General features: G+C 38.5%; 1 protein-coding gene across 7 annotated transcripts in view; it reads right to left on the bottom strand.

Moving 5' to 3' along the window:
- igsf9ba (immunoglobulin superfamily, member 9Ba) overlaps window positions 1–16,351 on the bottom strand; it is a 99,582-nt gene that overhangs the window by 70,258 nt on the left and 12,973 nt on the right. For all 7 annotated transcript variants that reach the window (XM_066662579.1, XM_066662573.1, XM_066662572.1 and 4 more), the window contains exons 2-3: window positions 11,425–11,622; window positions 3,174–3,320 (exon numbers count right to left, since the gene is read on the bottom strand). In XM_066662579.1, coding sequence (XP_066518676.1) covers window positions 3,174–3,320; window positions 11,425–11,622 — 345 coding nt within the window. The remainder of the gene's footprint in view (window positions 1–3,173; window positions 3,321–11,424; window positions 11,623–16,351) is intronic.

Raw genomic sequence — 16,351 nt, 5'->3', positions numbered from 1 at the left:
GTGTCCTACTTGGGCCTGAAACCTGCGACAAAAGACTTAGTACATCTAGCCCTGAGCATAGTCAGCCTCTCCATCCCCTTGGCTACACCATTAACGTTGATTTCACGTTATTCAGCTCCCTGAAGGAGCAGAATAGTCTCCTCATCACACATAAATGCCCTACAAAGGCGGCCCATGAGAAAATGCAAATGTGCATACTTTTTCCTGTCCTGTCATCAGTTCAGAGGCTTGCAAGTCCTCAGAAGGAGCTCCAAGGCTGGAGAGCTTTGATGGACTCCAATCAATTCTCTATTTTCAGCCTCCTGTGATCTGTTACGAAACTGAGCGAAGCATCTCATGCGATTCTGCACAGTCATTAGGATCAGAAGCTGCAAACCTGCCAAAAACTGTCCCTTCAAAGCTGCAATTTTTTTTTAACACAAGATTGAACGGACCCAAAGGGTCATGTGATAGGTGAGGTACTCAATCAAATACAAGACAGGAGGCTGTATATTTTACAATTCCACAGAAACCGTGTTTTCCCAAGCAGCATATGCAACAGTATTTAACAAGAAGCTTATGCTGAAGTGGCTATAAATGTGGCTCTGTTGATATTTGGCAGGGGAGTCCGACCTGAACAGTTTAACATCAGCAAGGTCTTGTTATTTTTGTTTTGTCCAAGAGGCAATTTGTGTAGAACTGTAATACAGGCTATAAGTTATATAACACTGAAATCGTGAGACCTTAAAAGGAGTACTCCAATGTTTTTTGACCTAATTTCTCTCTGCAGCATACAGTTACTTACTAGGGACACCAATAGTAAATGCGTCTTTCCCAGTCCTTAGAAAAGATCTTAAACAGACTTACAGAACTAATGGAAAATGGCAGTTCCACCAGAACACTATAACAGCTGTAAATCAGTAAAATTCATGAGATGTAATTAGTTTTTCAGAGGGGAACATTTGAGCCCAAGCAATGAAGAAACAATTGTGAATTTTTACAAATCCTGAAATTGTTTGATGACCTCTGTTAAATGTAAAGCAGTTACTTAAGCCTTTCTTCTGTTGATGAAGATATATTTTTTCATTTTAATGTATGCTCGCACTGATAAACTGTTTATCTCCTTTGCTAACACTGAACAAGTAAGCATTGCTTATAATTGAAAATGGTTTATGCATGTTTTATCCTTGCAAGGGCTTATTTGTGTTACCACAGTGTTGGTGTGGGTGGATTTCTCAAAGGCTTCTGTCTGATGAAGTGTGAATATCAAACACCCTTCAGGAACATGATAGAAACTCTTCATGAGATTCATGAGAACCTCTGTTAGAGTTTGTTGTTCCACATTTGTGACATATACTGACCAATCTTAATATTATGACCTCCTAGTTTCTACACTCAGTGACCACAGTTGTGTTTGATATACTGATACCAACACAACACACGTTAACACACCACGTAAAGTCACTGCAGAGCTGAGAATGATCTACCACCCAAATCATACCTGCCATGTGGTGATCCTGTGTGGGTCATGACCTTTAAAGGACAGGCTGAATGGATCAAACAAAGAATAAAGTGCAGATTACTGCAGTCTGTAATTGTAGAACTACAAGATGTTCCTGTATGGACATGTAGTGTAGAAACAAAGAGGTGGTCATAATATTGTGGTTGATCTGTGTATATTCACATACGGTTATAGAACTGAGACACTAATACAATAAGCCAATTAGTGGGATGCTGCTATGCTAATGCCAGAGACAAAGATGATTGATCCATGAGTAGCTGCTGATGGCAAAAGTTTCCCAAAAAATAGCAGAGGGCAAATAAAAAAATGATTGTGTCTGAAACAGAAGGTAGGAAACTCAAAGCCTTGTTGATAATGCTGTCTCATGAGTCACTAACTGCATTTCAAAGCCTAGGTTGCGGATGTTCCAATGTGAAGGAATGTGTATAGCCTAGAAATGCAGCCTACGTTCTGAGTGATTTTGAGGACGCAACAGATGTAGCCATCATAGCCATCGGTTATCCACATTTCAATGTGAATGTTGAAGAAAAAAAGCAAGATATGAAGAACAATGTTTTACCAGTTTCAGGAGCTCTATTTCCTTTGCAAAGTGTTAAATATTTGATTCGTTAAAATATTTGTCTCAATACCATATTAAAAACTTGCTGTCATATTACAGTACCATAGAAATCATATATTTTAATAGTAGTGTTTTATTTTTAATCTCAGTTGAAATTAAAATAGGTAGTGTCACAGTCACACTTTTTTGTGCGTTTGATTCCCGCTCCATGTGACTGTCTGTGAGGGGTTTGGTGTGTTCTCCCCGTGTCCACATGGGTTTCCTCCGGGTGCTCCGGTTTCCTCCCACGGTCCAAAAACACACATGGGTAGGTGGATCGGTGACTCGAAAGTGTCCATAGGTTTGAGTGTGTGAGTGAACGTGTGAGTGTGTGTTGCCCTGTAAAGGACTGGCCTCCAGGGTGTGTTCCTGCCTTGCGCCGAGTGATTTCGGGTAGGTTCCGGACCCACCGTGACCCTGAACTGGATACGCGGTTACAGACAATGAATGAAATTAAAATGTTTAAAGTTGAAGCTGAGTGTTTAAGGTTGAAATAATAGTATTATACACTAATAGCGATGGGCTAACATTCGCTGGCCAGATTTATTTAAATGTCAGAGAAATCAGAGCAAAAAAAGGAGCATTTTATACAAACACTCAATTCAGACATGATTCTGTATGTTGATGTCTCAGCAGACAGCATTTAGTAATTTTCAGACACAGCCACACAGCCCATATCACATTTTCACCCCCCCCCCCCCAAAAAAAAAAAAGTTTTGTCTTGTTTTACAATATAACATCAGTCCTACAAGTCTACGAATAATTTCCCTGTACACATAAACAGCACTCAGTGTGTATAGTTCATAAAACTCAGAGAAGGGCTTAAAATTCTTCAGTGGTACACTACAGAAAATGATACAATTTTTGTTAATGGGATAGTGGCATCTAAGCAAATGCCTAGTTATTACCAAGTGAGCTCCCCCATTGGTTAGGAACTCAGGGGGTAATCATATAGACTGAAGTCTATTCAATTTACCTTAAATGACAACATAACTGGGAACTAGGGATAATATTTTGAGGTTTAGCCCTTTTAATCTCTTTAATAGCAATGCTCAATTTTTGCTTATGACTTACCGTTGACTGTGAGGTGGACCCAGCTGCCATTGTGGAAGGTGTCATACTGCTGCTCCAGCATGAGGACCCTGCACTCGTACCAGCCCTGGTCCTCTGAGCGCACCTGTTCAATCTGCAGTGACGCCTTGCCATGAAGACTGGTCCTACCTGCAGGAGGACAGCACCAGCACACACTGTTCTTTAAAGCATTCATGACTATGCGGTTACCAACTAAAACTAGACTAGGATACAAATTTTATGTTCACTGACTCATCTAAAGTAACTTTTGCAGTTTATACCTCCTTTACCGCAGTAACAGTCTTGAAGTTTCTGGAACTGTATCACAATAACAATAAAATATCACTCTATTGCCCACCTCTGAAATGATTAAAATTGAACCTGAAGTACTTAGCCAGAACTTGTACTATATTACACAAACACATTTATTCATTACATCAGCCACAGAAACACTTGTCTGTAACATCCTGATTGGTCAGGATGCTCAAACTAAACAGTAAAATGTACAGTGATTGTTAAGAGAGCTTGTGTCTATCTGAAATATCAGTATTTCAAGCCAATATTTCAAAAATCTTTCATTCATTCATTCATTCATTCATTTTCTGTAACCAATTCATCCGGTTCAGGGTCACACTGAGTCCGGAGCCTACTCTGAATCATTGGACACAAGGCAGAAACACACCCTGGACCAGGCATAAACAATATATTACAATATGACTTTCTTGACTCAACATTAGTTCTGCTTGTAAACAAGTTCTTCAGGGCTCCTTTATCCTCATCGATTAAATCATCTCGCATTTCAACGCCTTACATGTTTAGCTTGGCTCTGTTATACCATTTGGGCAGGTGTTCTTATTTAGAATAACATACAATTAGAATCATGTTGCAGAGGAAGGGAAACAGTGTTATGAGTTTTGCCCAGGGACTTTTTAATAAAGTATGCTGAGGAATAATAACATGGTAATAATAACCCTGTCTACCACTTGGAGCTAAATGATATTACCCTCTACCCTATACCAAGCATATTGTCTGTGGAAGTATGGGTTACTAACACATTATATTATGTTAACACTAAGAAGAAAATTATTTATAATTTTAGTTTTTGTAACCTCTGTAGTAACAAATGCCTGGAATGTTATTTATACATGAATTGTAATCATACATATCATGTTGAGAAAGTCCTAGTATCTTTTTTGAATATTCTCAAGAAAATAACATCCAAACAAGCACAAATATTATGAATTCATAGAAGGTGAGATGCATTTTTCTTTAGGACTGTTGACTAAGGTGTAACTGATTGAGAACAGTATGTTACCCTGAACAGAGAATTGATAAAGAAGCACCCAGAGAAATAACAGATAACTGGCCCACACTGACACACAACACCCATCGCATAAAAAAAACACTGACAAGACTGAGACAAAAGCTACATGTCTGTAGTGGCTCAAGCAGCAGGTACAGCAAGGTTTAACTGTGTGGGTGTCATTAGCACAGCACTGCTAGTATTTTTCCATAGCACTCCAAAAAATAAAAATGAAAAAGGATTAAAAAAACATGTTTTAATAGTAGTTGATATCATGTACATATTTTACTGCTTGCACTGTGATTGATTTCTTTCTTAAAAACAAATATTTTAGAATTAATATTTTAATTATCACACTGACTCTCAGCACACATTTTCTCTAATAATTCAGTCATTCTATAATATTAATAAAGCTATTACACAATGAAGCTTTTTATATTTTTAATAATCTTTAGTAATTTCTTAAAAGCAAATATTTTGTGACAAGCTTTCACTTTCTGTAACGGGGTGGATTTTGAATCTGACTCCATTAGTGAGTAAAAGTGGTTTAGACTGTGATAACTGTTATGACAAATGTATAGCAGGCTTAAATATAGTGACATCAGACTCACTCAGCTGACTGCCTATTAAAACGGAACAAGTGAGAATGAAATAAAGCCATCATGTCAGTCAATTAATCTATTTGATATTTTGAAAGAGACTGTTTTGTTTAACAGCATTGTTTGAGTGAGCTGAATCACCTTCACTGTGAATAACCCTTAGGCTTTAAAGGTGATTATATGGAAAATAAGCTTTATATGGAGATAAGCTTTTTAATTTTCAAGGAGACCATAAAGGTGTTCTGTGACTTCAGAATCTGACTGCATCTCCGTCTCCTCCCCTTATCAGCATTTTATCACCCAATGCAAAAACAGATGTGGTTTGTTTTTAAGCTGTGATTTATTTATTATTTTTGGCTTTACTGCAAGGCTGCAGCCTCAGTTTCCCCAATGGAAATATTGATTATATGCTGTGGAAACCTGCAGTTTCCTCTCTTAGGTGCTGCCTCTGATCCCAGGCCTATGATATCACCTGCTCAATACAGCAGCACTGTGAAGCATGGAGGTTAGCTGCAGCATCAATATAAGAGTCTGCGGAGGCCAGACAAAAGCAGCCCCTGAAGTTTTGTTGCAATCATTTAATCCCAGCCGCAGTCTTCCAGGAGGCAGATGAGAGATTGCATCTCGCTTGGTTGCTAGTGCTCGTCTTTACCAGAGCATTGGTCCAAATATGCCTATTGGACAGCACAATGCTTGGTTTATGTGATTTCGCATGGAGCTCTTTTCCCTTCGCATGAGTGCTGCTAAGCCTCTTAGCTAAAGAAACTGTAGGATTCTTTCTGCAAGCTCTGACATCTCGTTCTTTTTTTCCTATTTCAAGTATAGTACACTTCTCATTTGATAGCGTGGGAGGGATGAAATCAAGGGAAGATTGCTTTCCAAGTAATGTTATACATTGATCCTCATGCTAGCTTGCGGTGCTGCCTCTAGTCACTTTTGTGTGCAATGGAAGAAGACTGTCAGTGAGACTTGAAAAATGCTGGAATCCAAATGGATTTTTGTTCTCCCTCACCAGATTGCTATTGAGCGTTACTGCACTGTTTGCTGGTTTGAATGTCAATTAAGACTAAATGCACCTGACTAATTATCAGTTTATAATGTGTGTGCTTGCTGTTATTTTATTTAAATAAGCATGTTGAAAAAGAAATTTTTTTCCCCCTTTGCTTTTATGCCAGGTTACAACTGCTGTAACTACAATGATTGTTAAGTTCTGTCCCTGCCTTTTCTATTCAAGACCCTGTGTTTATTCTGTCCATGTGCTTTTGCATTGTTGCATTCCCCTCAAATTCCCCCAGCCATGCCTTGCACCTGTGAGCTCTGGGCATCATGAACAAGACCTCAGAGGTGTTCCTTGTTGTGTTTAAGATTAAAAACCTATAGCTGCACCTCAGTTGTGTACGCAATGAACTGTTGCTATGATAACAATGTTTAATTTTTTTTTGAAAACTGAACTTCTGCCTTACGCCCAGTGATTCTAGGTAGGCTCTGGACCCACCGCAACCCTGAATTGGATAAGCGGTTACTGACAATGAATGAATGAATGCTCAACTTTGACACCTGTAACTACGCTGTACACTACACATTAAACATTAGTTATAATTAGGTATTTAAGATATAATTTAATGAGGTCAATTTTAAAAGATCACCATTGAATTTTATTAAAAGTTTTCTGATTTGATCTTTTTGTTTAGGCTTATATTAGTGCAGTGTTGCATGTATGCTGTTATCAGGGGCATGAGCCAAGCTTTTTAGCTGCTTAATGAACATAATCCTGCAGCAGGCTGCACACAAGCACTGATGGGGGAGGATTTGCTACAGCCACGCTGCACTTTAGGCACTGTACACATGGCCTGCTTAGAGTGAAAGTGATCTCTTACTATCACAAGATCATGTGAACAGGAAACACTGGGTAAATTACATGGATCCTTTCAACAGAATGACATTATAACATCATAGGAACTAGGTCCATGCATCTGAGAGGCTCTTGAGATTTTCTCTTAAATAACATCCACAGGGTCAACCGACAAAAACAATGACATTCATTAGTTATAGACATTAATTCATGCAGGCCTTATCAGGAGGAGGTGGTAATTTCAGTCCCCAGTGACATCACTGCTATCCAAGATTACTAATGTAAGGCATAATCTGCCTTGCTCTTTTTGACCCTCGCTCTCTCTGTCATCATTTAGCATAATGTTAGCTAATGCAAGCCTTGGGTAGCAACCACGTCAGAACTGGTAATTAGCATTCTCCTCCGAAAGTGTTGTGTTCATTCATTCATTCATTCATTTATTCATTATCTGTAACTGCTTATCCAATTCAGGGTCGCGGTGGGTCCAGAGCCTACCTGGAATCACTGGGCGCAAGGCAGGACAGGGCACAGGGCAACACACATTCACTCACACGCTCACACCTAACGACATTTTCTCAGTCGCCAATTCATCTACCAATGTGTGTTTTTGGACATGGTGGAAAACCACACAGACACAAGGAGAACACACCAAACTCCTCAAAAACAGTCACCCGGTGTGGAACTGGAACCCATATCTCCAGGATCCAGGATCTTCAGTGATATTGCAATGAATACAACAGCATAAAGGAGTGTTCAGGCTTGTAATTCAGTTCCTTGGTCCAGACCAAAACAGAAAATGAAGCATTGTTTTGGTTTGGTTCGCGTTCACAGTTACACATCAAACCAAAGTAATGGATGTGCGTGATTACCCGGAGGTAGTTTTACCAACTGCAAACACAGTGAGAAGTGGTAAAATTGATAAAGTTGCACAAACCAGAGCAACTCCACGCTACTACAGAGAGGACATTAGGAGGTTTGTCCTCAGGTTATTGTTTGATTTGAACGCACTCTGTTCCCTAATGGCATGATTATTTTTACATCTTGGGACTTCACGTCCTGAAACAAACCTCATAAGTGTTCGTTTAAAAACAGATAGAGACCCACCTGCTGAGGCAGCCTCAATACGCTTGTTTGGTGTGCATCAGAGTTCATAAGAAAGTGTTCACACTTACTGTATCGAACCACAATAACAGAGCAGTTGCACCAGAATTCATTTTAATGTAACTAATACTGACAAATCTGAACACACTCTAAAAAGCAATGCTTGGCTTCACATGTCTTCACAAAGCATCTGTTAGTTCTAACCCTCCCAGCTTGGTAACTGTGTTTTGTGTGTGTCTTAATTGGCAATGATAAAAACTGGGTAAAAAAATAGATTAAATAATTCTTTACAAGATCAGGGACAGATGCTTTTTGATCTACTGATCACAGATTAGCTTACTGGGGCAACTTGCTGAGTCACTGACGGTGCACTGATATCACAGTTTCAGATCTCTACAAAATTTGTCTGGTAATAGATCTGGACAGGAGTCCTTTAAGAAGGTCATTAACATAGCCTGTAAAATGCCACATTCCTTTTGCCATTTCAGCGAGATTGAGGGCATACAGTCAAGATACACCTCAAAACATTTGGTGTCTGAAATTGGCTATTTTTGTTGGACACTAAATAAGCAAAGCAATATCTTATGCTCCATTGGACTACAGCTTGTAGCTTGAAATTGCATACCTCCAATTTAAAAAATATATATAAAAGGAAGAACACCCTAAAAATCTGAAAAGCCAATTGATTTCTTAAGCTCAGCACAGAATGTAAAATTTTGCAATATTACTAGCACATCAACAGGATTAAATTACAACTTCTCCACTTTCATTTACTAATTAATTCACCTTGTATTGCAGCTACATCCTGATCACAGTTGCAGCAGGTCCGGTGCCTACCCAGAATAATTGGTCACAAAGCAGGAACACATCCTGGACAGGGCACCAGGCCAATGCAGGATGTTACTCACTCACCCAGTCACTCACAGTCTCACACCTGTGAACAAGTTCACACAGCCAATCCAGCAACCAACATGTGCTTTTGAACAGTGGGAAGAGTCCAGTGGACCCAGAGGAAATCCACACAGACAAAGAGAGAATACACCTAACTTCTTATAGACAGTGACCTGAGGCAAGAATCAAAGCCAGGACCTGAAGACCCTCAAGCATATGGCAGCAACACTACTGCACTACTATGACTCAACTTCCATGTTTTTAAATTTCTTTAGTCAGTCAACATACAGACATATGGTTAGTTAAACTAAACACTGATTAATTTAATTGTTCTAAACTGGTATATACATCAAATGTTATACAGTTATCATTCATAACACTACTGGTAATAACAATACTGGCTTTCACTGACACATCCAAGCTTTAATTAATCTCAGCTACATTTCCTCACGTAAAATGGAGCCTATGCTTGTTTCTGCATGTGTGCAATGTCTTAAAGTGTATGTACTATTTACATACTGCATATTATCATTGGTATAATCTAATGTATGTTGTTAGAAAATATTCTCCCACTACTATGCAAATTCCTACAGTAACTGCCAAACAATTGTTTTAAAGCATCAACATAGGCAGCTACTCCCTGCAATTTTTCAGTGCAAAGTATTAAATAGAGATTAAAATCTGTGTTAGAGAAAAAGCATTTGTGAGCCCTCTGCAACAGGAATTTGGAGCTGTTCTGTGACTGCATAAAGAGCAAGCGTTGCAGGCAGGCAAGGGCCACGTGCAATTGAGCTGCAGCCCAGCCATATTGCAGGGGTGCTGGAACATAAGCCTTCATATCTAATTTAAAATGTGATGAAGCCTCAGCCAAACAGCAGGACAATCAGTTCATTTACTCCTCTCCACTCTCCTGCTAAAAATCAATTATTTGTTTTTTATGCGAGGTGTGGATTTATGGGAATAGCAATATAAAGGCACGGACCAGAGTCAATTTGAGCCTCACCTTTGAACAAGCAGTCTTTCATTTAGATTCACAGGGAGAGGTGATTTTCCGATTAAAATGACAAAGTTTCCCATGGGAGTGTCTAATCAGCTATCATGGGGTCTTTGTGTCTATTAGGACTGCAGCCGTGTTAAAATCGTAGCCTTTCTCGTGTTGCACGCTCTTCCCAGCTCATATCCTCATCTGCATAAAAGATGATTAATTCTTTTTTAGCTCTCCACAATCTCCAGTCTGAGACAAATTATGCAAAAACGGACTGCAGTCTAAGGTAATGAAGAACCAATCAGGCGTTTGGATGGCAGTCTGACTGACGGTTTTGTTAAGTCTGCCACTGCGCTTTGCACGTTATGACGCTGATGACACCTGCGTGGGTGAGTCTCTCACGGCTGACGAAGGCGTGTGTACGAGCACAGAGAAGTGTGATTCTTCACCAGATCTTACAGCAGCCATGTGATAATTAAGTGAGTGTAAGGCTTTTTTAACAGGAGCAAGTGGCAGGTTAGCAGGGGGCCTTGCTAAAACCTCGTTCCTAAAGCCTTGTTACTGCCTGCCAGCCGCCCCTTCTGGCCCCTGACACTTAAACTCTGACTGAAGGGTTCCCTCTCACATGGCTTATGCTTAGTGGATTTAAAAGAAAAAGAAAAAAAAAAAACTAAGGATCTAAAAAAAAAACCCTGCATCATTAAATACTTTAGATTGGATTCAAATAGCTTCTTATTAGCACATCCAAGCCAGACAAGGTCTGCTCTGTGTATATAGCACAATTAGCTTCGTAATTCACCTAAACCAAAGAGTGCAACTGATATTCAATGAAAGTTTAAGGAGCATTTTCAAAACAGATTGGGTTCCAGGTGTAGTTTCTATTTCAACTTTCCCCAGTGGTATGTATCAGCTTTACAATATATGTACAAACAAAAATTTGGGCCATATATTGTTTATATCCTATATCGATATAGAAAAAATATATACAACATATGTCCATTCGTTATTATTCCTAATGATCTTGCTTTTGTAATGGCTACGCTGAACTAAATTTGCTGTTGTGGTCATAAAATAAAGCAGGTAGGAAAAAAGCAGGGCTAAATGTAGGCTCATAAAACGTGGAAGGCAGCCACTAAATTATAATGTGACCACTAACAAAACCTAGCAGCTTAAAAACTATGAGGCTACATGTACATAGGCTACATCAACTTTTTCAAATGAGACATAAATCCATTTATCCAAATAAAGCCATTCAGCATTGGACATGAAGAAGTGGACCTGTGATATCTGTATTGATAGATCACCATTCAATACCTCTTGGAGCATTGTGTCATTTGTGATCCCAAATCAGTCATCCAATGCCAGCACACTCAGACATAATATTACATTATCACATCTAGTGTAAAAGTAGAGGCTTTTACTGCTGCACAATCCACCTATTAATACTATCTATTTCACAAGAAATATTGGATGAGCAATATTTACACACTTTTGACCAAATGGTTTACAGTGTCCAGACTCACCGGCATACTCTGGGTCCACATGAGGAGGATAGAAGCGGAAGTTGATGAAAAAGGGGATAGGCACTCCAAACTTGAACCACTCCACCACGTAGGGAGTCTGCTGGCCGTTGAGTGGGTGGCTCACGTCACATCCCAGAACTACGCTCTCTCCAGCTCGCGCCGTCACAAACTGGGGCTCTTCTCTCACTCCGTGGGCACCTAGATGCAACAAGATACACAAGGTGAATAAACGTATGCTCAGTGTCACATGTAACTTTGCAGACATTGAAATATTCCAAAATAATTTAACCCTTTTAAAGCTAGGTTTAATTTAGGGATGTTTTAGAAACCAAAGCCAGATACCATGTCAACTTATTTATTTAATTTCCGAAATGATAATAATGTAGAGCACAGCGCTAATGACGCATCAATTTGTACATAACTGTTAATGGCATCACCTTATGGAGGATGGTCAACCTGATAAATGTGAGTGAGTGAGTTTGTAAGAAATTAATTGAGTTACTAGTCAGGCTTTGAGGCACTTTGTATCTAATAAATTCCAACTTCAGGATGATCACTGTGGAATATTGTGTTTGTCAGTTTCCCAAATCCCAAGAGCTAAATTCTTCAAAAATTAAAAATGAAAAGCAGATTAAAGATTCATAGCCTTAATGAGATGACTAGCAGAAAGTCTGGCCAGCTAATTGATCACTGCTAATTCACACTTGGATGAAGTTTACAATAAGGGAGTGAGAGTTTTTGCCAATCAATGTGTAGACCCATCACAGGCCTATGACTGACCTATCGGAACACTAAAGGTCATTGTACCTGCCTCAGCAGAAAATGTACTCAAGAATGGATTTTCCCCACTTGGCTCCGCTGCTTGCATTGAGCACATTCCCCTCTATCAGAGTTAGCATGGTTTCAGCGCCTCAATGAAGGGGAAAATCACCTCCGGAATCAAAAAACCTGCTGATGCTGCATTCTCCACCACTAAGACTGAGACTGTGTGGAAAGCTAAGTGGCTTGATAATAGTAAAAACTTCCCTGTAAAAACCACAATATGAAATTTACAATGTGGTCTAACTTTGCATAACCAATAACAGAACAATATTGTGTTATATGGTGTAAAAATACCAGGATTTTCCAAAAAAACTAAAACAGAATTGGAGATAAAAACTAAAAGACACACACACACACATACATACATTATATATATATATATATATATATATATATATATATATATATATATATAAAACCGCGACCCTGAAGTGGAGAAGCGGAAAAGAAAATGTATGTATGTATGTAAATATATATATATATATATATATATATATATATATATATATATATATATATATATATATATATATATATATATTTTTTTTTTTTTTTTTTATACACACCCTTCCCCAAGTGCTATGCATCAGTTCGTGATTGTATTTACCAGTTTAATCTGCTTTATCCGGCGGAAGAGTTAATCCACTTTATTTGATTTAGCCAGCATAGCTTTTGGACTGAAACAGAGCAGATTTAATCAAATTATGCTTTTTTTTAAAGTGGAGCCCAGGTTTGTCCAACCATGGGGCCAGGCCCTCAAATCCACTCGGCTATGGTGACAGCAAAACCATGGTTTAAGCAAAAGGCCGGTTTAAGGTTTAATGAAAGGCCAATGGGGCATGTGCAAACTCTTTTAAATCCAGGAGACCCGGCACATGACTGGCACAGCACAGGCTCACACCATCACACTCAGAAAGCTTTTCAGCAACACATGAACAGGATATGGGTCAAGGAGCTGCAGGTTTACACTTGTTAGTGTGGATATTGCACACTCTAATTGGACCATTATTACAAAATGTTAGCAGGGCCATTTATTAAACACAGATTATGCTCAACAAGAACTATTGCGTGTTTGAGAATTGCTACTACGAAAGCAACAATGCATGAAAAAGCACTGTAATTTATTGTGGGTGCAACTATGGCTGGTAATTTAAACAAAGTGGCAGAACCAGTGTAGATAATATTTTTTAATGGGTAATGATTGCACCCTGCACCTGAAATTTAAGGACTGATACATGTACAAATAGATCCATCAGTGTCACTGATATGCATATATGTCATGTAACAAACACAGTTTAACAAAGCTGCAAATTAAAATAGGATTTCAGTCATTTTGAACAACAAAACTCATCAATAGGAAAATAATTTACACAAAAATTGCACTATTTTTACTCTTACCATTACAAGCAAAAATGTCTAACAATAAAGAAAGCCTATTTATGAAGTGATATGACACATGGCAGCACAAAGGAAGCTCTGGTTCTACTCTTTAGCATGAACATGCACACGCTTTGATTACTCTATCAACAGATTTAACCAGAGGGAACTAGAGGGCCTGCAGAGCTAGGTTACATTAAAAGTTTCAAGATAAATTTCAAGATAAAAGATAACTCGCTGGTCCTTAAAAAATAATAATGATCAAAAAAGGCTATTTTGTTGACACCCACTCTTATGCTCAAAAAAAATAACTTCCATTTTTCAATGGTAGACATGCTAACTTGTTTAATGCTAGCAATGTTGGCTTGTGGTTGTTTTTTTTTTACATTATAAGTTTGTCATTACTGACACATGACATTCATTCATTTACATGTATATTCATATTGATTCATCACATTCATAGACATTCTGTCACTCTATTTTAAGTAGAATAAATAGAATATGGCATTTATAGTTTTGCCCTTTGCCGCCAGATATTTGTGATGCTAAGCAGAAGTGTTAAAAGCCTGTGCCTGGCTCTGAATGAGAGTACAGAAGGCCGAGTAGGTCAGTGGAGCTTCAGTATTCCAGTGGCTGCAGTCACACTCATGGGAGCGCTCACCTTTTAATCCACTTTAGTCCACTCGTGCTCCCACAGGCACAACAAAGTCACATGAACCCTTCAGCACACATCCACACACCCATCACTCACTCTGCACATTTGCACTGCAAAAACGTGCTCGCTATGACCAGTGTGGGGCAGCATGTATATCTCATCCCCCAAGGGCCTGATTTTTTTTTTCTGTCCTATTCCTTCTTGTGGGATACTCAATTTCAGCAAATACACACTCCGCTTCAGTCCAAGCGTTGAAAGTCAGGGCATATCGCCCAGTACATAAAGCCTGTAGAAAAATACTGCCTATGTTTACATGAAAATAATTTGAATACGTTTACCAGGATCATAGATTATAACATAACTTTCTGTATGCACACTTCAACAGTCATCCATCCATTATCCGTAACCGCTTATGCAGTTCAGGGTAGCGGTGGGTCCAGAGCCTACCTGGAATCATTGGGCACAAGGCAGGAATACACCCTGGAGGGGGTGCCAGTCCTTCACAGGGCAACACACACACCTACGGTCACTTCTGAGTCGCCAAACAACCTACCAACGTGTGTTTTTGGACTGTGGGAAGAAACCCATATATATATATATATATATATATATATATATATATGGGTTTCCTCCCACAGTATATATATATATATATATATATATATATATATGAAAAATATATATATATATATATATATATATATATATATATATATATATATAGGACTTTATTTCATAAATTACACACTGAACTACACAGAATCAGAAGCCAGCTGGGATTCAGCTGAGAGATGCCCAGCCTAGGAATGGGCAGTATCCACATTTTTCATATCGTCTTACTGTCTCAAAAGATTATCACAGTCGAGTGAATTTAGCTAGACACAGACACACGTGTTGATGATAAAAACCCATTTCTGAGAGCAAATTTCAGCAACTGGTGCTGAAGCAATAGAAATGTTCGAAAATAAGCGAAATTAGATAGTGTACACTGTTTAGAAGCACAGCTGGCGCTAATAGGCACTTGTGGTTTAGTACACCACAGCTGATTTTTCAGTGAACCGAGGTTCAAAATACACATATTTAGAGGATAAAGCCATATACCTGTGAGTACAAAGTCGAGTGAAGGATTTTCTGAGAATATTGTCTGTTTACAGCTTTTTTCCTCTCTCTGAATTTTAACCCACACTCAGTGCTAAACAACTATGGTGGGCTACTGGGCTTGTGTTTTTCTCCACCTGTTTTCAGACCGTGACAACAGTAGTCACTGAGCTCCCACAATGCCCCTTCGCTGTGGCTCTCTTAAATGCACATAAACATTTTAGCCAACTTTTAAAGACGCAGAAATTTGACACACCACACACGTCATAAATACCGCCCTTATTTTGAGCTGCCGTGCACATTTTTAAATAACACGGTATACAGTATTATCGTTATACCGCCCAACCCTAGCGCAGCCATATATAAGCAGTGTGAGTGTTATATGAATAGCCATATAAAATTGCTAAACTTCCATAGTGATGCAAATACACATTCTCAGAATGTACTAAGGATGTCTGATATGACATGTAATCCAGACAGAATTTTTATGAACATTTCTCAAAAACTACAAAAAATGGTCATGGGTACCATATTGAAATACAGCTTTATCACATTTATTATGTCTTTGAAGCTACTGGTTTGCATCATGTGATGAACTATTTTTGAAATCTTAGCTAGAGAAAACTATTTTCAAATAGATATCTAGACAGTTGTAACTTAAATTATGTCATGTCCCCTCCAGTCATCAGTTTAACCCCTAAAACTTATCTCCGTATATAAAAATGACATATTCCAAGAAAATAAATTCTAATGCCTTAAAAGCAACATATACGATTGTGGGGAATGACTGCTATTCTCTGGTTTGTTAACATTCAGAAGATCTGTGTATTTTAAGGTGCAACAGTATATCTGAGGGGGGAAAAACAACTGTAATTTTTACATGGATGAAGTTTAACTTCTATAAGTTCTTATTCACTAGTGGAATTACCACCGAAATTAATTTTTAAATCTAATTGTTTAGTTTTGTTGCACTTT

The sequence above is a fragment of the Hoplias malabaricus genome, chromosome 1 (assembly GCF_029633855.1).
Source record: "Hoplias malabaricus isolate fHopMal1 chromosome 1, fHopMal1.hap1, whole genome shotgun sequence".
NCBI lineage: Eukaryota > Metazoa > Chordata > Actinopteri > Characiformes > Erythrinidae > Hoplias > Hoplias malabaricus.
The sequence above is the reverse complement of the archived record's forward strand: the minus strand, read 5'-3'. Positions and strand labels throughout refer to the sequence as shown.